Raw genomic sequence first — 20,654 nt, 5'->3', positions numbered from 1 at the left:
TATTCATTCCGCATGGAGGAAGTTCAGCTTTACAGCGTGATTTCAATTTAAAGGCAATGTTCCTGCTCTAGCAGAGAATGCATTCGCGATAAACGTATGTCATCGGCTCAATCGGAAATTACCTTAAAATGAAAGCTTCAGCTTTACAGATTGAGTAGAACCCTAAATTTAGTTGGACCACTTATCCCAGTTGTTGCAGGTAGACTCTTCTCTGACATAACTGCTATCAGCAAAGTCAGTGGCAGAAAAGAAAATGCGATTGCCAGTAAAACAAGTTGTTTGAATTGAATCCACCCCCAGGAGCGCCACCACACCAAAGTCCAGTTCCAGCTGAAGTCCGACAGGATCTCCCTGGCCCAGGTGTTCAGTAAGATGGAGCAGGTGGTGGGGGTGCTGGGGATAGAGGACTACTCTGTCAGCCAGACCACACTGGACAATGTGAGTTACTGTTACACTGTGTTTTAGTCATTTCCAGTGGTGGGAAAAAGTACTCAATTTTCAAACTTGAGTATAAGTCAAGATAACTTAACAGAAAATGACTCAAGTAAAAGTGAAAGTCACCTAGTAAAATAGTACTTCAGTAAAAGTATTTGGTTTTAAATATACTTAAGTATCACAAGTAAATGTAATTGCTAAAATATACTTATATAAAGCAAATCAGACAGCATCATTTGTTTATTTTATTTTTATTTACAGATAGCCATGGGGCACTCTCCAACACTCATAATTTACAAACAAAGCATTTTAGTCTGCCAGATCAGAGGCAGTATGGATGTTCTCTTGATAAGTGGGAATTAGACCATTTTCCTATCCTGCTAAGCATTCAAAATGTAACAAGTATTTTGGGGTGTCAGGGAAAATGTATTGAGTAAAACAAACTTTTATTTAGGAATGTAGTGAAGTAAAAGTAAAAATGGTCAAAAATGGCCTCCTGGGTGGCGCAGTGGTTAAGGGCGCTGTACTGCAGCACCAGCTGTGCCATCAGAGACTCTGGGTTCGCGCCCAAGCTCTGTCGTAACCGGGAGTTCCGTGGGGCGACGCACAATTGGCCTAGCGTCATCCAGGTTAGGGAGGGTTTGGCCGGTAGGGATATCCTTGTCTCATCGTGCACCAGCGACTCCTGTGCGGGGCCGGGCGCAGTGCGCGCTAACCAAGGTTGCCAGGTGCACGCTGTTTCCTCCGACACATTGGTGCGGCTGGCTTCCTGGTTGGATGCGCGCTGTGTTAAGAAGCAGTGCGGCTAGGTTGGGTTGTGTATCGGAGGACGCATGACTTTCAACCTTCGTCTCTCCCAAGCCCGTACGGGAGTTGTAGCGATGAGACAAGATAGTAGCTACTAAAACAATTGGAAACCACGAAATTGGGGAGAAAAAGGGCAAAAAAAGATATATATATATATATATATATATATAAATAGTATAAAAAGTAAAGTACAGATACCCTAAAAATCTACTTAAGTAGTACTTTCAAGTATGTATACTTAAGTACTTTACATCACTGGTCATTTCCACACTGAGACAGTACAGATGAGGTGATTTTAAATGTTTATTAAAACATGCACAGACATCGGTTATTGCTCCCTTTCATGTTTGTTGACTTGAGGAAGGCCTTGCAGCTGAAACATCTAAAATAAAAAGTCTCAATTATATCCCCTTGTCTTTGTTTCTCTGCGTTCTCTCCCTTCCCTAGGTGTTCGTGAACTTTGCCAAGAAGCAAAGTGACAACCTGGAGCAGCAGGAGAGTTCCCCCCCTGGTGGAGGCCAGTCACCCCTGCAGCGCCTGCTCACCCTGCTGAGGCCCCGGCCGGCCAATACGGAGCTCAGCGCCCTGGTCAGTGAAGAGCCGGAGGAACTGGAGAGTGACGACGATGAGGGCCTCATCAGCTTTGAAGAGGAGAGGGTGAGAGGCGGGAAGAGAGAGGAGAAAGAGGAGGAGAGGGTGTAAAGGGAAGAGAGGGTTTGAGGGGAGAGGAGAAGACTGAGAAAGTGAGATGGGATGTTGTCTACATAGATACACTGTGCAGATCATACTTAAGTACTTAACTGTAAGTAAACTTGACTGTATTTTATCCTTTACTAATCACCGGTATGTCTCCATGGCAGGTGCAGCTCTCCTTTAACACAGATACTGTCTGTTGAACTGTGGAAACTCAGAGAGGGGGCGTGGCTGGACAGACAACATGGGAGGAGGAAACTCAGGGAGGGTGTGGCTAGATATACAAAGTGGGAGGAGGAAATTCAGAGAGGGTGTGTCTATTAGAAAGAGAGAGGAGGAAATATACTTCAGAGGAGGCTGGTGGGAGGAGCTATAGGAGGCAGGGCTCATTGTAATGGCTGGAATGTTTGATTCCGTTCCATTGATTTAATTCCAGCCATTACAATGAGTCCATCATCCTATAGCTCCTCCCACCAGCCTCCACTGATTTACATGTACTAGGAAGAGTATGGACCGTCTCTATCTACCCAAGAGAAAAGTAAGATACATTTAATTTTTAGCCTCAAGCACCTAACAGTGACAGAGACTGAGGCATTGGACTCGGAGAAGGAGACACAGTGGGACAGAGAAGAGAAGGACAGAGAAGTGAAGTCAGCCTCTCAAAGCTGTCACAGTTAGCCATGGTTAAAGGCTGAGGTGACGAAGAGATCGGTCTTCTGTCATGGGAAACATACAGCTACGGTGAGAATGCTTGCATTTTAATGGAGATATGTTGTTATAGGAATGTTTATATGTATTTTTTTTAATATATATTGATAGATGGGAACACTGAAAAACCAAAGTGGTCCATCTAGAAAGGACTGAAATCAAAAGGTCTGATTAGGTATTAATGTCGCTACTAGTAAGTTGGCTTCATTCACTGCCGATGATGTCACAAAATATCACAAAATTCCTTCTGATATGACCACCTTACTCAGTCTAATCTTTTATCAGATGTTTGACGCAGTGAATTTGTGATTCAACATTGGTCAAATTTGTTCCGTACCTGCCAAAGTACAAGTTGCATCCTAAATCGCACCCTATTCCCTATATAGTGCACTACTTTTGACCATGGCCCATGGGGCTCTGTTCAATAGTAGTGCATCATGTACTGAAGGGAATAGGGTGCCATTCGGGAGTCACTGTTCCTATTCAACCAGAGATTCCACCCCAACCCCCTTTAAAATCCTCTACCTGCCTTGAGAGCATGTCATGAAACCAGTCAAACTAGTGTTGTGTCATACAGTATATATATCTATATTTTTCTGTGGCAAGAAGAATGATTTATTTTCTAAATGTATACAGGACAGATATCTGATCTGTGATTGATTTCGAAATAACTGATGATGGTTGATAGCTAAGTAAGTTTTGACGTGAGTCCTGAATCGTTGGCCTTTTATTTGAAATCACTTTACTAGACTAAGTGAGTCAGAGGATAGCTGCACCAGATTTCCTCTTTTAAGAGAATGTAACGGAATGATTCTATATGTTGATGATGATGATGCTGATGGTGCCTCCCAAATCTCTAGCCTCTTCATTTGGACACTGTATATTTTTGTCTCGACATGATAATTAGAGCACTTTCTACTGAATGCTGAATTTTGTGCTTCTACAAATCATAATGATTTGTTTCTTTCAACAAGATCCTATGTTGGACACCATGTAATAACTTACTTTACAACGAAGGTAATCAACAAGATAATTTAAGTAATCAAAAACCGTGAACTTAACTTAATAATAATTCTATCCTGTAATACCTATAAGGACACATACAGGATTTACAATAATAAGCATACACTACTGCACTACCATCACTGTGAGAAAAAGAAGTTGAACTTTCTGATCATTGTTTAGTTTGAAATCTTGTATGATTTACAAGATGCTTTCAAGTCAGCTGACTTTTTCTTTTGGAAGTTGGAGCACATTAGGAATTTTGAAGAACACGCACACCACGTCATTAATGAAGAGAAATGTTTGTCATTTCTTGAATATGTATGTTGCCATGTGATTTGAAATGGATATGTTCATGGGGTGTTTGTGTTGTAAAGATATAGTTGTGATCCCTCTTAATTCCTCTCAGAAATTGCTTAAGTTATTTCGTGGACTAATTCTATGTAATTTAACACATTGATTTCTTAATGGGTGACCTATTTGGACTTATTTGAAAAACAATATCTTGACTGGGGTGTTTGTTATCCTTTTACTATTAAACAAGGAAACTAATTGTTGTGATTTGTTTTCCTCAGAATGTAAAGTAGGTGAAATAATTTTTCATGTGAACTAATGAGAATGAGAAACCAAGCCTGTCTTTGAAATGTGTTAATTAATGCTACCTGTATATGTTGGGAGCTGAAAAGCCGTGAGGAAAGATGTAATGAACTTGAGGTTAACTTGTGTCCTTTAACTCAAGACTAAATGATGACCGTGATGCTCTGCTTTAACTAGAGTTCTGTGACTCTGGACCTCAAAGGAACAGCGATGTGGTTTAGAACCATTTTAGATGGTTTTGAACATTATTTGATCAATTGCAACTGTTATTGCCACCCAACATCTCTGAATACTTAAAAAGGTATTTGAAGTTTTCCGAGCAAAAAAAAGCTTGATTAAAAATATAAAAAAATGTAAAATTGAGAAGAACTTATTGTTCAAAGATCTCCGGAGTAAAAGTAAAGCAAACAGGTTTTTTTTTAAACGACACCAGCAAATATGAGAATTGGGTGCAATTCTACATGGGTGCAAATACGATGAGATTTTTTTTCTCTTCATCAATCTAGTGATTACTTGGCTTTGCTCTGAAGCAAAAATGCTTTGGAATTTACCCAGGTAGTGTATGTGTGCATATGAATATAATATATATCTATATATTTTATGAAAATGTGTCTGACATTTTTCTGTTGTAAAGCATCTGTTCATATTTGTTCTTCTTGCGTTACATTTGGACTTGTTGCTGAATCTACTGTTGTTTCTGTATTCTGTGCTTCACGTTGGGTGATCTGGATTTTTAAACAAAAAAATGACAAATAAATCAGGTATCAATTGGGTTATTTTTATCTATGGTTTTAATCATGCATTTAATTATAGTATACTAGTACCTACCTTCAACATTAGGTATTAGAACCAAATATTTTACTGTGCATGCTCTTTGAAGGCTTGCAGTCATTTTGCTAACAATAAAGATATGAGAATCAGTCTGATATACACTATCAATTTCATGGTTTCCTGAGCAGATTTGACTAACTTGTTAAAAATTATAATTATGTTATTAGAACAAAATCGACATGAATGATTGGACAAGGAGAATGGCTTTAAAAAGTCATGCTTATTATAAAGTTAAAAGATTAAAATACGAGCCTCCCGAGTGGCGCAGTGGTCTAAGGCTGTGCCACTAGAGATTCTGGGTTCGAGTCCAGGCTCTGTCGCAGCCGGGAGACCCATGGGGCGGTGGTGCACAATTGGCCCAGCTGCGTCTGCCTCCACGGAGGGTTTGGCCGGCAGGGATGTCCTTGTCCCTTTGCGCACAAGCGACTCCTGTGGCAGGCCGGGCGCAATGCACACTGACACAGTCGCCAGGTGTACGGTGTTTCCTCCGACACATTGGTGCGGCTGGCTTCCGGGTTAAGCGGGCACTGTGTCAAGAAGCAGTACGGCTTGGTTCGGTTGTGTTTCGGACGACGCACGGCTCACGACCTTCGCCTCTCCCGAGTCCGTACGGGAGTTGCAGCGATGAGACAAGACTGTAACTACCAATTGAATACCACGAAAATTGGGGAGAATAATTTGGGGGAAGACATGTTTCACGTCTTCCCACAGTGATTGAGGTAATGATAATGAGTGCGTTTAAAATTGCACCCTATATAGTGCACTACTTTTAATCATTACCCATAGGGATCTGGTCAAAAGTAGTGCACCAAATAGGGAATGAGTGCCATTTGGGATATTTTGTTGAAGCTGTATGGCTTAGTGTTAGTGGATTAAAAGAATATTCATGCACTATATTGTTTGTATGCTAGAGAAATGTGACAGCAAGGATGGAAAGCAACTGTGGTTATTCCTCTTAGCAAATTATCATTGATCGTCTTCTTCATCAAATGCCACCCCGGTTGCTTGACGCTTTCTGAAAAAGGTCAGAAAAACATAAATAATAGTGAACTTGTCTCTTTACATTATTTGCATGCAGATGCATGTAAATACAGTATGTAAAGACAGTCTGTTCGCTACGTCCCAAATGCCACCCTCTTCCAGTTAAAGTGCACTACTTTTGACCAGGGGCCAGCCTTTTAAACTAGTGGACTATTTTGGATCAAAGGCATATCCATTTATAGTGCACAACTTTTAAGCTGAGACCTATGGGTACTGGTAAAAAAAAAAGTACACTATATATGAAATAGGGAGCCATTTGGGACATAGTCACTGTCCTGATCTCAGTGAGAAGGTGATGTATAGGTGATGAACCTCTTAGTTCCTGGGTTGATGAGAGAATCTCCTGGGAGACGCTTCTTGACTGCCATAGTTTGGCCACTCTGCTGGTGTCTCCTTGGCTCAAAGTCTGAAAGAGCAAGAGTAGCATTTACTACACATCATCGTTCCTAATACGTTAGAGGATGAGCTATGTTCTATTGTAATTTACCAAGGTAACTAAAAATACATGTCTACAGAAAAAAAAGATGAAGAGAACTTGTCACACAGCACCTGTATTCCGTTTGTGCGGACTCTTCCCAGGACTGAATGAGGCAGGGCCTGCTGGAGAGAACATAGTAACACAACAGAGAACATAAAGACAGTGCGGTAAGAGTACACATGCCTTCTGTAACAGCAGTTAGCAAGGCCTTCCCTAGATAGGAAAGAGTACAGTATGTGAGGAGAACTTTGTATGCTGTATAAGAGCTTTGTCCCTAACCTCACCAGTATTGTTTAAATGGGTCAGGCTGTCTGCCATTCTAAACAGCAGCTCTCTCAGGACCTCTTTAGCCTCTTGTTCTTTTAGTCTGGACAGAGTCACACTCAGGTCTCCTGGACTGGCCGCTACATAGAGCACTGCATCGGTGTCCTCCACCGATACCGACACACTCCCACTCCCACACGCAGACCTGGAAGAACATAGGAGAGGAGAGGGGAGGAATATGCAAGTATTGTAAAGGCATGGAAAGTGTAAAGGATCTTGTAAGGATCTCAAGGAGTGCATGAGGTCCTTGGATTAAAATATACTGGGAAATGGGATAAACATACCTGATTTTCAGGATATAATCCTCTGTTGACTTTAAGGCAAACTTCTGTCTCTGAAAATAAATGTGCATGTCATTTTGTTATCATATACAGAGGGGAAATGCCAAAATAATGCATTAAGAACCTACATATTTTTACAGGATACATACAAACTGGTTCAATGTCTCCTCAGTGAAATCTGTGCTCCACACATCAAAGGCATTTGTCAAGCTGAAAGAGAAAACAAGTATGATGTTAGCTGCATGTGTTACTACACCAATCTTTATTTTACCGGTGAATATTATAGCAATATCTATATGATACCACTGGCGGCAGCTTTGTTGTTGTTATTGTTGTTAGCACTAACCTGAACACTGCAGCACGAGCTTACTGTGATTCACCCGAGTCGATGAGATCACCTCTCTATTTGAGCAAAACTGTATAATAGCTAATGTATAATAAATACCTACCTACATATGTCCACAACTACTGTAGCTCGCTAGGTCAGTTTTCTGGTCAGTTTACGTTGTTATAACGCATGGTTTCTATCCATACGGAAATGGCTAGATAGCTATCAACACTCACCCAACATTGAATATCCCAGATGTTGTATGCGTGTAGCATATTAGTTTAGATTGGTCTTTTTTATCTACCACGGTGCAATACGATGATTGGGTCAACGGTAGATTTCCATCCATGTTTTGTGTTGGTGTGGGCATGAGCTGATGGTCAGGGAACATCCACTGTGTATGGTTGCCAGTGGGTGGCTAGTGATACCCCACGTCTATGTAACATTGTGCAACGTTTCGATGCTGAATGTAGCCCCCAGTCGGTGACGTGGCAGCGTCATTCAGGAAGTGTTTGCCAGCCGAATAGCTGCTTCACATGTATGTTTCTAATTTCTTTATCAGAATATAGGTTGATCTGCAAACAAATATAGCTTATTGGGATATTATGTGCGTTGTAATTCAATCGAAATACTATAGTTGGAACTGTGTAGCTAGCTAAATGTTCGTCTAGGCGCCTGTTGCTAGCGAAGTAGGGAGGTAAATTATAGCCTGCTAACAGTAACGTTAGTGCTGGTTTTGCTAAATATGTGCGCTAGCTGGAGGCTAGCTTGTTTATGTTGTATGTATCTCAACCAGCAGTTAAATAGTTAGTTGGTTAGCTAGCTAGTTAACTAATATTTGATCCAATCCTATGTTACCCGTGTTCATGTTGTTGATGGTGGGCTGTGTTGTCTTGGCATACTAATTGTTGACACTGTCCATATTCGCATATTTGACTGGTGCTTTGGTCCAGTAATATGCAGAACATATTGCGATGGCTTGGAAGTCAAGGACCCGCAGTCTACAGGTGTTCGACACAGAGCTGAGTGCCGACACAGTGGAGTGGTGCCCCATCCCAGAGTGGCACAACATACTGGCATGTGGAACATATCAACTGCAGAAAGGGCCAGATGCGGTAAGATTGTAGACACTATCGTTAGACAAACAGACATTCAAAGCCAAGATACTTTTGTATATATAGTGTATGTGGATTCTTCGTGAAATGAGTGGATTCAGCTATTTCAGCCACACCCATTGCTGTCAGGTGTATAAAATCGAGCACAAAGCCATGCAATCTCAATTTACAAAGTCAGTAGAATGGTCTTACTGAAGAGCTCAGTGACTTTCAATGTGGCACCGTCATAGGATGCCACCATTCCAACAAGTCAGTTTGTCAAATTTCTAGCCGGTTAGAGCTGCCTCGGTCAACTGTAAGTGCTGTTATTGTGACGTGGAAACGTCTAGGAGCAACAACTGCTCAGCCCCGAAATGGTTGATCACACAATCTCACAGAACGGACCGCTGAAGCGTGTAGCACTTAAAAATCCTTGGTTGCAACACTCTCTTCCCGGGTTCCAAACTGCCTTTGAAAGCAACGTCATAACAACAGTACTTACAGTTGACCGAGGCAGCTATTTAACTGCTGGTTGAGATACATACAACATAAACAAGCAACAAGCATAAGATCACCATGCGCAATGCCAAGCGTCGGCTGTAGTGGTGCAAAGCTTAACACCATTGGACTCTGGAGCAGTGGGAACGCGTTCTCTCGAGTGATGAATCACGCTTCACCATCTGGCAGTCCAACAGACAAATGTGGGTTTGAAGGATGCCAGTAGAACACTACCTGCTCGAATGCATAGTGCCAACTGTAAAGTTTGGCTAGGCCCCTTAGTTCCAGTAAAGGGAAATCTTAACGCTACAGCATACAATTACATTCTAGTCTGTTCTGTGCTTGGAACTTTGTACTAGTAGTTTGGGGAAGGCCCTTTCCTGTTTCAGCATTACAATGCCCCCGTGCACAAAGTGAGGTCCATACAGAAATGGTTTGTCGAGATCGGTGTGGAAGAACTTGACTGGCCTGCACAGAGCCCTGACCTCAACTTCATCAAACACCTTTGGGATGAATTGGAATGCCGACTGCGAGCCAGCCTTAATCGCCCAACATTTATTAAAACCTCTTACGGCTAGGGGTTCCGCTAGCGGAACGTTTCGACAACATCCGGTGAAATTGCAGAGCACGAAATTCAAAATAAATTATTAGAAATATTTCACTTTCATACAATCACAAGTGCAATACACCAAAATACAGCTTAATGTATTGTTAATCCAGCCACCGTGTCAGATTTCAAAAAGGCTTTACGGCAAAAGCAAACCATGCGATTATCTGAGGCCAGAACCCCATCAAACAAACACATGACAATCATATTTCAACCTGCCAGGCGCGACACAAAACTCAAATAACGATATAAATTCATGCCTTACCTTTGAAGATCTTCTTCTGTTGGCACTCCAATATGTCCCATAAACATCACAAATTGTCCTTTTGTTCAATTAATTCTGTCGTTATAACCCCAAAATGTCCATTCATTTGGCGCGTTTGATTCAGAAAAACACCGGTTCCAACTCGCCCAAAATGACTACACATTATCTAATAAATTACCTGTAATCTTGGTCCAAACATTTCAAACAACTTTCCTAATCCAACTTTAGGTATTTTAAAACGTAAATAATCGATAAAATTTAAGATGGAATAAACTATATTCAATAGCAGATAAAAGCAAAGTGGAGTGAGCGCCAGGTCGTGCGCCCCAAACACAACAGTACGCTAGACTCGACACTCAGTCTGAACAGCCATACTTCTTCATTACTCAAAATAAAAATATCAACCAATTTCTAAAGACTGTTGACATCTAGAGGAAGCCCTAGGAACTGCAACCAGATGCCGACAGAAATCTAGATTCCCATAAAGCAATTGAAAATGAAAAATTAAAATGGAAAAAAATAAATAAAATGGAAATGAATTACTTAAATCATACAGTGTGATTTTTCTGGATTTTTGTTTTAGATTCCGTCTCTCACAGTGGAAGTGTACCTATGATAAAAAAATGACAGACCTCTGCATGCTTTGTAAGTGGGAATCACTGCCGATTTTGCAGGATATCAAATACTTGTTCTCCTCACCGTAGGTCTCATTTGCAAATGTACCCTGGTAACAATACAGGAAAATAAAATGATACAGAACTTAAAACACACAATTAAATAAATAGCAAAAATTATATAGGGGCCTGGTAGGAAAAGGAAAGGGAAGTCTCCGTCATTAACCAACCCTGTGATCTAGTGTTGTAATCAACATCAACAATGATGTTAAGTAAATTGGTAGTTTGAGCAAGGCTTTATAAACAAAAACAGAATGACGTGTTTTTAGCGAGGTCCAACCAACTTTATGTTAAAAGATGCAGTGGTGATTGTCAACTGTCAGATGTTATAAAACTAAGTGTGCTATAATAAATTGTGTCCAAGGGCTTCAAAACACCGGCATCTGCATTCATGTATATACTATCGCCATACACTTCAACAGGAATAAATGTAGACTGAATTGTCTGTTTTCTACTATTTTTAATGAAAGGCAAGCCCTATTCCTGTAGAAGAAGCCCAACTTAATTCTTAATTTCTTGACTAACTCGTCAGCATGCTTTTCGTCAATCCAGATGCCCAGATATTTTTAGGCGGCGACACGATCAATGGGGGCACCATCTAACGTACTTATGCAAAAATCATCAGTTACATCGTTACATGATTTGGAAAATGTACTTGATTTTACCAGCATTTAGTACCAACTTCAGGTCAACCAAGGCTTTCTGCAAGGTAGTAAAAGCAGATTGAAGAGTCAACAGAGCCTGAGGTGCCGTAGGGGCAGTAGCGTATACAACAGTGTCATCTACTTACAGATGACAGTTACAGTTTTGTACAAATAGACCAATGATCTTAATATAAATTGTGAAAAGAACTGAACCAAGAATCAAACCTTGTGGGACACCTTTTGTACGAGTAGAAATCCTGACTTAACGCCATCAGTAACGCCATACACACTGTGTTCTGTCTTTTAAATAATTTTCAAACCAGCTACAAGCAACCCGATCTAAGCCATCAGTGCCCGACCTCACTAATGCTTTTGTGGCTGAATGGAAGCAAGTCCTCGCAGTAATGTTCCAACATCTAGTGGAAAGCCTTCCCAGAAGAGTGCAGGATGTTATAGCAGCAAAGGGGGGCCCAACTCCATATTAATGCCCATGATTTTTGGAATGAGATGTTCGACGAGCAGGTGTCCACATACTTTTGAACATGTAGTGTATGACTATACACCATAATGTATGTCACTGACTGTATATCAGAAAGTTGTTACTTCTCATACACGTTGGGACTCTGGTGTGTGTATATAAGGTGGTGTAACAGTTCTCTCATTGTCCAATCATCAGGGACCAGAGGACGCGGCTACTCGGATTGGCCGACTGTACCTGTTCAAGTTTCGTCAACAAGGACCTATGTGTCCGCCCCTCAGTGAGCTGCAGCGGATTGACACACCAGCTATATTAGATATAAAATGGTAAGATGACACAAACAGCTACAAGCTTCTTTTCAGTTTGGGCTGGTTTCCTTGACACATTAGACCTTGTCCGGAACAAAACTATTTCAATGGAGCTCCTCCACCTGGCCTTGATGATTACTTTGTTGCTATACCTCTATTCTCAGGTGTCATGTGCCAGTGTCAGAGAAGCCTCTGTTGGGCATGGCTACAGCCAGTGGGGAGCTACAGCTGCACAGACTCATAGAGAGTCAGGTGAGATACAGATTCATTCACTGTCGAATATCCATGTCCGTTATGTTAAAGAGTGTTTGGGTTAGGGTTGCAAAATTCTAGTAGCTTCCCCAAATTCCCTGGTTGTCCAGATATCCTGATTTGCATTATTACTGGAATCAGGATGGAATAAGCACAACATCCGTAATCCTCTAAACAGGATCTCAGAAAAACTAGGGAATTGTGCAACCCTAGCATTGGGCACTGCTCTTATGGATACGTGTCTCCAGTAGGAAGGCCGGTGTGCTCTGCAGACTGTGACCAGTTTGGGACTGGGACCTGATAAGTTGGCTCTGTCATTAGACTGGTCCACTGGAAGAGGTAACAGGTGAGGATAATGGCTTCATTTGGGATATACTGAACACTGCATGGGAGGTTACTAAAGACCACCGATTGGACAACTAATGTTCTAATAGTCAGTAAAATTTCAGAATGTAAGCATATCCGTGGTAAGTTTGTTTGTCTGTTTCAAGTTCATTATTTGGGCTCCCGAGTGGTGCAGCTGTCTAAGGCACTGCATCTCAGTGCTAGAGGCGTCACTACAGACACCCTGATTCAAATCCAGGCTGTATCAAAACCGGCCGTTATTGGGAGTCCCATAGTGCGGCGCACAATTGGCCCAGCGTCGTCCAGGTTTGGCCGGTGTAGTCCATCATTGTAAATAAGAATTTGTTCTTAACTGACTTGCCTAGTTAAATAAAGATTCAATTATAAAGCATTGCATACATCTATAGTCACATTTCCGTAGTAGCATACAGTTGAACAGAGGCTTTTTTTTTGTGTTGATTTCCACACATGGGGATTTTCTTTAGCAGGGCCTTGAAATAAGTGGGCCTTTTTATAAATGCATTTCATGCAATTCTACGTCATTTACATGTTAAAATACATAATTTATGCTTCCCGAGTGGCGCAGTCGTCTAAGGCACTGCAGTGCTAGCTGTGCCAGTAGAGATCCTGGTTTGAGCATTGCTGTGACCGGGAGACCCATTTGGCCCAGTATCGTCCGGGTTAGGGGACGGTCTGGCCGGCAGGGATGTCCTTGTCCCATCGCGCTCTAGTGACTCCTGTGGTGGGCCGGGCGGTTGCACGCTGACAAGGTCGCCAGGTGTACGTTGTTTCCTCCGACATATTGGTGTGGCTGGCTTCCGGGTTAAGCAGGTATTGTGTCAAGAAGCAGTGCGGCTTGGTTGGGTTGTGTTTCGGGGGACGCACAGCTCTCGACCTTTGCCTCTCCGTACGGGAGTTGCAGCGATGAGACAAGACTGTAACTACCAATTGGATACTATGAAATTGGGGAGAAAAAGGGGTAAAAAAAACAACAAAAATACATTATTTGTATTTTATTTTTATTTTGTGGGGTTAGATCAACTTTAATATCGCAGATTGTAGGTTATATCAATTTAATTGTTTGCATCAATGCTAATCCCCCTTTATTTTTCAAATCAAATCAAATTTATTTATATAGCCCTTCGTACATCAGCTGATATCTCAAAGTGCTGTACAGAAACCCAGCCTAAAACCCCAAACAGCAAACAATGCAGGTGTAAAAGCACGGTGGCTAGGAAAAACTCCCTAGAAAGGCCAAAACCTAGGAAGAAACCTAGAGAGGAACCAGGCTATGTGGGGTGGCCAGTCCTCTTCTGGCTGTGCCGGGTAGAGATTATAACAGAACATGACCAAGATGTTCAAATGTTCATAAATGACCAGCATGGTCGAATAATAATAAGGCAGAACAGTTGAAACTGGAGCAGCAGCACAGTCAGGTGGACTGGGGACAGCAAGTAGTCATCATGTCAGGTAGTCCTGGGGCACGGTCCTAGGGCTCAGGTCCTCCGAGAGAGAGAAAGAAAGAGAGAATTAGAGAGAGCATATGTGGGGTGGCCAGTCCTCTTCTGGCTGTGCCGGGTGGAGATTATAACAGAACGTGGCCAAGATGTTCAAATGTTCATAAATGACCAGCATGGTTGAATAATAGTAAGGCAGAACAGTTGAAACTGGAGCAGCAGCATGGCCAGGTGGACTGGGGACAGCAAGGAGTCATCATGTCAGGTAGTCCTGGGGCATGGTCCTAGGGCTCAGGTATTTTATTTTTAAGCCTTGAGACAATTGAGACATGGATTGTGTATGTGTGTCATTCAGAGGGTGAATGTGCAAGTCAAAAGATTGAAGTGCCTTTGAATGGGGTATGGTAGTAGGTGCCAAGCACACCGGTTTGAGTGTCAAGAACTGCAAAGCTGCTGGGTTTATCACGCTCAACAGTTTCCTGTGTATATCAAGAATGGTCCACCACCCAAAGGACATTCGGCCAACTTGACACAACTGTGGGAAAACATGGACCATCACCCCTGTGGAACGCTTTTGACACCTTGTAGAGTCCATGCCCCGACGAATTAAGGCTGTTCTGAGGACAGAGGGGGTGCAACTCAATCTTTTTTACACTCAGTGTATATTGTAGGTTGCAGTAGGCTACTAAATATCTTTCCAGTGGCACTGAATGATGAAGATGAAGCCTAGGCTACTTACCGGTGATGGCCGATGCACTCATGCCAAAAGCTTATTTCAAGATAAGCTACTTAGAAAAAGTGTTGTTCGCTCAAAAAGTTGTTGCAACATGTTTTTTGTTGGCTTCTACAGACAGATTAGTCTTCTATTTTCAGCAGTAGGCATTTGCTTTCCAAACTTGAAAGTTTTTCTCGCAATTATATCTGTAAATTTGCTAAATGCCAACTGACAGCCGCAACCAGCCATAGTAGTATAATCCATTCAAGTCAGGACTGGCAGCAATAGCTAGTGTACCCATGAGTTTAACAGTCAAATTGCCAGGCTTAGAGGTTTTCAAAACCCTTCTATGGATTATATGTCTATAGCCACAATGCAACAAGCTGTTCTATATTTGGCGTGCATGCTGCCCAAATTCTGGCCTTCCCGACTTTAAGTGCTTATGATTAATCTTGATCCACAGCAACTTTTTGTTTTGAAGCTATTGATCCTCTGTGGCTCAATTATGCTCTCTGATGTAGTATTTTGAATGGGTTTGTCTGTTCAGACAGGAGTAATATCATTTTAGGAATACATATTCCTAATATTCCATTTAAGTCATTTTAATATTGCCAGAGAAAGAGCAGCACAATAGAATTGTTTAGGATATAGTACTAAGTTATGTGATTACCTAGGGTTTTCATCCCCGTGGGCCCTGTTTAAAAGTAGTGCACAATATAGGGAATAGGGTGCCATTTGAGACCCATCCATGGCGTATCTCTTCCCCTCTGCAGTAGTGACGTGCGCGTGGTGTCCAGTGACTCTGCAGGCTGTGTCAACGTCTTGTCCCTGGGGGAGAACAGTCTCACAGCTGTATCACAGTGGAAGGCCCACGACTTTGAAGCCTGGATCTCAGCATTCTCATACTGGGATACTCAGCTTGTCTACTCCGGTAACACTCCCTCTCGAAAACACATCCAGCTAATACAGGCCGCTTAGTTCTCAATACCCTCCTGTCAAGTTCTGTGTTAATGTTTGCCCCTCCTTGTGTGATGATGATGTTTACACGTTGCCTTAATAAGATGGTCAGGGTTGTCATGCTTTTTGAGCAGACGGGATCCTCATGTTCTTTAAAAAGTCTTGTGACATGCGTCCTATGTTTTGATCTTCCATAGCAGCAAGTTCAGTTGGTGACCTCATGTTTACTGTTGTCTGCGTGCTTGCAGAATAATTTAAACATGACCGTGTGTGTGTGTTGTCTGAATGGAATGCACCTGGCAGGCGGGGATGACTGCAAACTTAAGGGATGGGATCTCAGGATGGGTCCCTCTTCCCCCACATTCACCAGCAAGAGGTGAGCATGTTGACACAATACGCAGTCAAAATGCATTCGCTATTCCCATGGCCAAATCAGTGGGTGCCTCAGAAACATGTCTTAAATGAACATGTAACCAATAATGTTTTTCCTTTCTTGAAGGCACTCGATGGGTGTATGCAGTGTACACAGTAGCCCACACCGGGAGCGCATTCTAGCCACAGGCAGGTAAATGAACATTGATTTTGACTATTTCAGTCAGGTGTTTTATTTTCAAAAGGCCAAGCTGATATTATATTATACTATAAGCCTTGTATTCATCAAGCTCCCCTTTATATTCACTATGTGTTCCTGGGAGAGAAGCTGAGTAATCTGTTTTTTTTTCTGTCAACATACTAATTGATGTTACTTACCAGATGTGTGAAGGATAGATTGGTGTCGAACCCTGAGGCCCATACGAACCCTATAGTGCTTGCGTCCGAAATGGCACACTGTTCTCAATGTAGTGCACTACTTTTGACCAGAGCCCATAGGGCTCCTGTTCAAATGTAGTGCACTCTATAGGGAATGATCTGGACTCTGGACAAAAGTAGTGCACTATATAGGGAATAGTGTTCCATTTGAGATGCAGTGAATCATGTGAACTCTCTCCTGTCCTGTAGCTATGACGAGCAGGTGCTCCTGTGGGACGAGAGGAACATGCGTCAGCCTCTCAGTGAGAGTGCTCTGGGTGGCGGAGTGTGGAGACTGAAGTGGCATCCTACCCATGAGCACTTGCTGTTGGCTGCCTGCATGCACAACGACTTCCACATCCTTCACTGCCAGCAAGCCCTGGGTGAGTCTGACTGTCTGGGACGTGATGCTGCTCACATGAAAACTTGCCGCTTTGCCACAACTACCATGTCTGTCTGGTTGAAGAGCTGGGTTGTATTCACAAGGAAACAACTGAAGCAGGGAGGAGCCTACCTGAATTTGTCCAATAAGAAACACTTGTTTTATATTTTTATTGCAAAAGTTGTTCTACCTTGTGTTAGTATGAATAAGACCGAAGTTATGTCTTGTCATTTTGTGAAACCTGTAATATTGACTTCTTCCTCTAGAGGGCAGCGGAGGAGCGTGTTCTGTCGTAGCCTCCTATATCCTCCACAATTCCCTGGCCTATGGGGCTGACTGGTCCCAGCTTTCCCTGGAGGAGCCTCCCCCCTGCTCCCCTCTGGAGACCACAGAGTCAAGACAGTCCCAAACAGAGAGCCGTACAGGAGGACACCTAAGGATTCAGTATGAATCTCCCACTGCCAGCTTCGACACCTCCTTGGAGGATGACACAGGACGTTACATACCTGAGAGTTTATCCCCGTCATCTGCTAGCTCTGTGGCAGGCCCACCTGCCTGTCCTAACCCTGCCGTGGACAGCCCTGCAGTGTCCTGCCTGATGGCCAGCTGTTCCTTCTATGACCACATGCTTCATGTGTGGCGCTGGGACTGGACCCCACAGGAGGCAGGCTGCACTGGGACGGCCCAGGGGGAGGGAGAAAGAAGGGCTGTGGGTGAAGGAGATGGTGGCCAGGCAGTAGCGCCAGCAAAGTATGCAAAGTGCACTACACGTAGGGAATAGGGTGCCGATTGGAATGCTGCCGAGGTTTAGAGACATGTTTTTGCTTATTGGTCAAGCCCATTAAATCAGGAGGCAAAGACCGAAGAATGCATATGATATCTCACCATAGCGGTCTCTCACTACTACTAGAGGAATATTCACCTTCAAACAAAAACCACAAATAACATTTTTCATTTTTTTTTAATGTCAACTGTTGCAAAAATGTCAAATGTTTACCTTTCTGTAAACATTATGATTTCGTTCCAATACTGCACACATGATGCGAAAGCACCTGGCATTTATTCAACCTTTCTTGGATAAAATAGGCCTACTTTGAATCACTTGCAGATATCTGAACTATTTATGATTGTGCAGATCAATATCATTCCACCCTGATTTAATAATGCATTTTAATGAAAAACCAACACCTTTTAGGTCAGTATACATATTGGATCTTAAAGATTTCCTGATAAGTGGGTCATGGATTTGTTACAATGCAGGAAAAACATTTGTTTAATCCACTTGTACAATTTGTTCTTTTCACGTGTATACTTTTTTGAGCAATACATTTGCTGTGTTTGAATCCCCTGGCTTCTATTGTTCTGTTAACACTGATTTTATTGATTTAACCTTTACTTATCCAGGTTCGTCACATTGAGAGAGAATTGATTTTTCAAGCGAGACCTGGTTCAACCAAGAAGGCAGCAGAGAAAAATATTTGAGACAAATATCAGACATACTGTAGCAACTTGCAGGCATAGACACACCATACATTTTTGTTGTTGAGTTCCAGTAGTTGGTGTTGGATATGAATGCGTAGTTAATTACACAGTGAACGAGAATAACTTGCCTCCAACCAAATTAATTTGAATTTGGAATAATTTAGTGACAAATCGCAATTTCAGTCTTTATTATTACATTTTGGGAGTTTATGTACAGTTGTAAATCAAACAATAACACAAAAGTTTTTTTTATTTCAATATATTTAAAAAATAAATAGTGAATCGTACGAGGGTGCCAATATATTTGACACCAACTGTATCTGTCTGTACATTGATCAGTTGACCATAATGATTTAGCTTTTAACCTGTAGCCATCATGTGTACTGCTCTGGTAAAGAAGAAGACAAAAGTTGTAAAGCAATACAATGTAGCCTAATATACATTTTGTTTTAATTACAATAGCACATACTAGTGCTTTCAGCATGTACATTCACAATACACCAGGGTCCAGTAACACATGATCAGCTCAGCTGTAGCACATGTTTAGCAACCTTTTGACCTCCCAACACAAACAAAATGGTCCTTGATGCTCAGACAGAGTTTCAGATGGATCAGTCTGTGGGGTCCAGTTATTGTATAAAGGTATTGGGGTAGAGTTTGAATAACATGTAGGCCTACTACTAACTAAGTATACCATTGTACCCTGAAAATGACACTCCTTCCTCTTTACAACATTGGAGTACAAATACTTCCCTGATGAAACCCTTTCAGAATAAATACTGTTCCTTTTGTCCAGCTGGGAAAGGGCAGTGTGGAGTTCAATAGAGAGTGTGTCATCTGTGGATCTGTTGGGGCGGTATGCGAATTGGAGTGGGTCCAGGGTGTCTAGGATGATGGTGTTGATGTGAGCCATGACAAGCCTTTCAAAGCATTTCATGGCTACAGCTGTGAGTGCTACGGGGCAATAGTCATTTAGGTAGGTTTACCTTGTCGTTCTTGGGCACACAGACTATGGTGGTCTACTTGAAACATGTAGGTATTACAGACTGGGTCGGGGAGAGGTTGAAAATGTCAGTGAAGACACACACTAGCTGTTCAGCGCATGCTCTGAGTACATGTCCTGGTAATCCGTTTGGCCATGCGGCCTTGTGAATGTTAAACTGTTTAAAGGTCTTACAGAGTGTGATCACACAGCTGGTGCTCTTATACATGATTCAGTATTGTTTGCCTCGAAGTGAGCATAGAAGGCATTTTGCTTATCTGGTAGGCTTGCATCACTGGGCAGTTTGTGGCTGGGTTTCCCTTTGTAATGCATGATAGTTTGAAAGCCCTGCCACATCTGACAAGTGTCAGATTCGTAGGATTCGATCTTAGTCCTTTATTGATGCTTTGCCTGTTTGATGTTTCAACAGAGGGCGTAGCGGAATGTCTTATAAGCGTCCGAATTAGTGACCCGCTCCTTGAAAGCGGCAGCTTTAGCTCAGTGCGGATGTTGCAGCCTTTAGTGCGGATGTTGCAGCCTCAGTGCAGCCTTTAGCTCAGTGCGGATGTTGTCTGTAATCCATGGCTCCTGGTTGTGATAATTACGTATGGTCACTGTGGGGATGAAGTCGTCTAAGAACTTACACTCCTCAATGCCATCGGATGAATCCTGGAACATATTCCAGTTTGTGCTAGCAAAACAGTCCTGTAGCTTAGCATCCGCTTCATTGGACCATTTCCGTATTGAGCTCTGCACTGGTTCTTCCTGCTTTAGTTTTTGCTTTTAAGCAAGAATCCGGAAGATAAAGTTATGGTCAGATTTGCCAAATGGAGGGCGAGGGAGAGCTTTATGCGTTTCTGTGTGTGGAGTAAAGTTGATCTAGAGTTTTTTTCACCTCTAATTGCACATGTGAGAGGCTGGTAGAAATGAGGTAAGACTGATTTCAGTTGTCCTGCATTGAATTAGTCATATGTATGGGAAACACATTGTCCAACGAAATGCTTACTTGCAGATTCCTTCTCGACAATGCAACAATAATAAGAAGCTAAATATAAAATATAAGAATATGAACAAAGTAAATGTCTCAGTTGAATGGAATACATTTTTTTAGCATTGCGGGTATAAGGGGTTAGATTCCATCTGTAGTGTGGAAGATCTGCCTTATAGCTGGATCATTTTCTATTGAACTGACATATGCAG

General features: G+C 42.2%; 3 protein-coding genes across 9 annotated transcripts in view; 2 read left to right on the top strand and 1 right to left on the bottom strand.

Moving 5' to 3' along the window:
* Positions 1–5,015, top strand: part of abca2 (ATP-binding cassette, sub-family A (ABC1), member 2) — an 82,307-nt gene extending 77,292 nt beyond the window's left edge. For 2 of the 5 annotated variants that reach the window (XM_065011711.1, XM_065011707.1), the window contains exons 48-50: positions 301–438; positions 1,690–1,899; positions 2,103–5,015. In XM_065011711.1, the coding sequence (XP_064867783.1) occupies positions 301–438; positions 1,690–1,899; positions 2,103–2,138 (384 nt within the window). In that variant the 3' untranslated portion in view covers positions 2,139–5,015. Of the gene's footprint in view, positions 1–300; positions 439–1,689 lie in introns of all 5 variants that reach the window. The other 3 variants (XM_065011709.1, XM_065011706.1, XM_065011708.1) reach the window with 2 other exon arrangements.
* Positions 5,007–7,976, bottom strand: paxx (PAXX non-homologous end joining factor). Of its 2 annotated transcripts, none has more exons than XM_029638411.2 (7): positions 7,762–7,976; positions 7,347–7,407; positions 7,201–7,250; positions 6,877–7,061; positions 6,664–6,711; positions 6,427–6,520; positions 5,007–6,088 (listed from the first exon to the last, which is right to left on the bottom strand). In XM_029638411.2, exons 1-7 carry the CDS (start codon positions 7,914–7,916, stop codon positions 6,040–6,042), a joined length of 642 nt encoding a protein of 213 aa, XP_029494271.1. In that variant the 5' UTR covers positions 7,917–7,976; the 3' UTR covers positions 5,007–6,039. The 2 variants fall into 2 exon arrangements, with proteins under 2 accessions (XP_029494271.1, XP_029494270.1); XM_029638410.2 differs by having other exon boundaries at positions 6,664–6,714; positions 7,762–7,975.
* Positions 7,977–7,999: 23 nt separating this feature from the next.
* dph7 (diphthamide biosynthesis 7) lies at positions 8,000–18,333 on the top strand. Of its 2 annotated transcripts, XM_029638409.2 has the most exons (10): positions 8,000–8,063; positions 8,479–8,640; positions 11,984–12,111; positions 12,258–12,345; positions 12,597–12,691; positions 15,636–15,793; positions 16,123–16,195; positions 16,319–16,384; positions 16,819–16,991; positions 17,257–18,333. In XM_029638409.2, the coding sequence occupies exons 2-10, from the start codon at positions 8,500–8,502 to the stop codon at positions 17,769–17,771; spliced, it is 1,437 nt and encodes a 478-aa protein (XP_029494269.1). In that variant the 5' UTR covers positions 8,000–8,063; positions 8,479–8,499; the 3' UTR covers positions 17,772–18,333. The 2 variants fall into 2 exon arrangements, with proteins under 2 accessions (XP_029494269.1, XP_064867784.1); XM_065011712.1 differs by lacking the exon at positions 8,479–8,640 and having other exon boundaries at positions 8,033–8,063.
* The last annotated feature ends 2,321 nt before the right edge of the window (positions 18,334–20,654 follow it).

This window comes from Oncorhynchus nerka, linkage group LG27 (genome assembly GCF_034236695.1).
Source record: "Oncorhynchus nerka isolate Pitt River linkage group LG27, Oner_Uvic_2.0, whole genome shotgun sequence".
NCBI classification, from domain to species: Eukaryota; Metazoa; Chordata; class Actinopteri; order Salmoniformes; family Salmonidae; genus Oncorhynchus; species Oncorhynchus nerka.
Note: the sequence above shows the minus strand (reverse complement) of the source record. Positions and strands in the feature narration are given on the sequence as shown.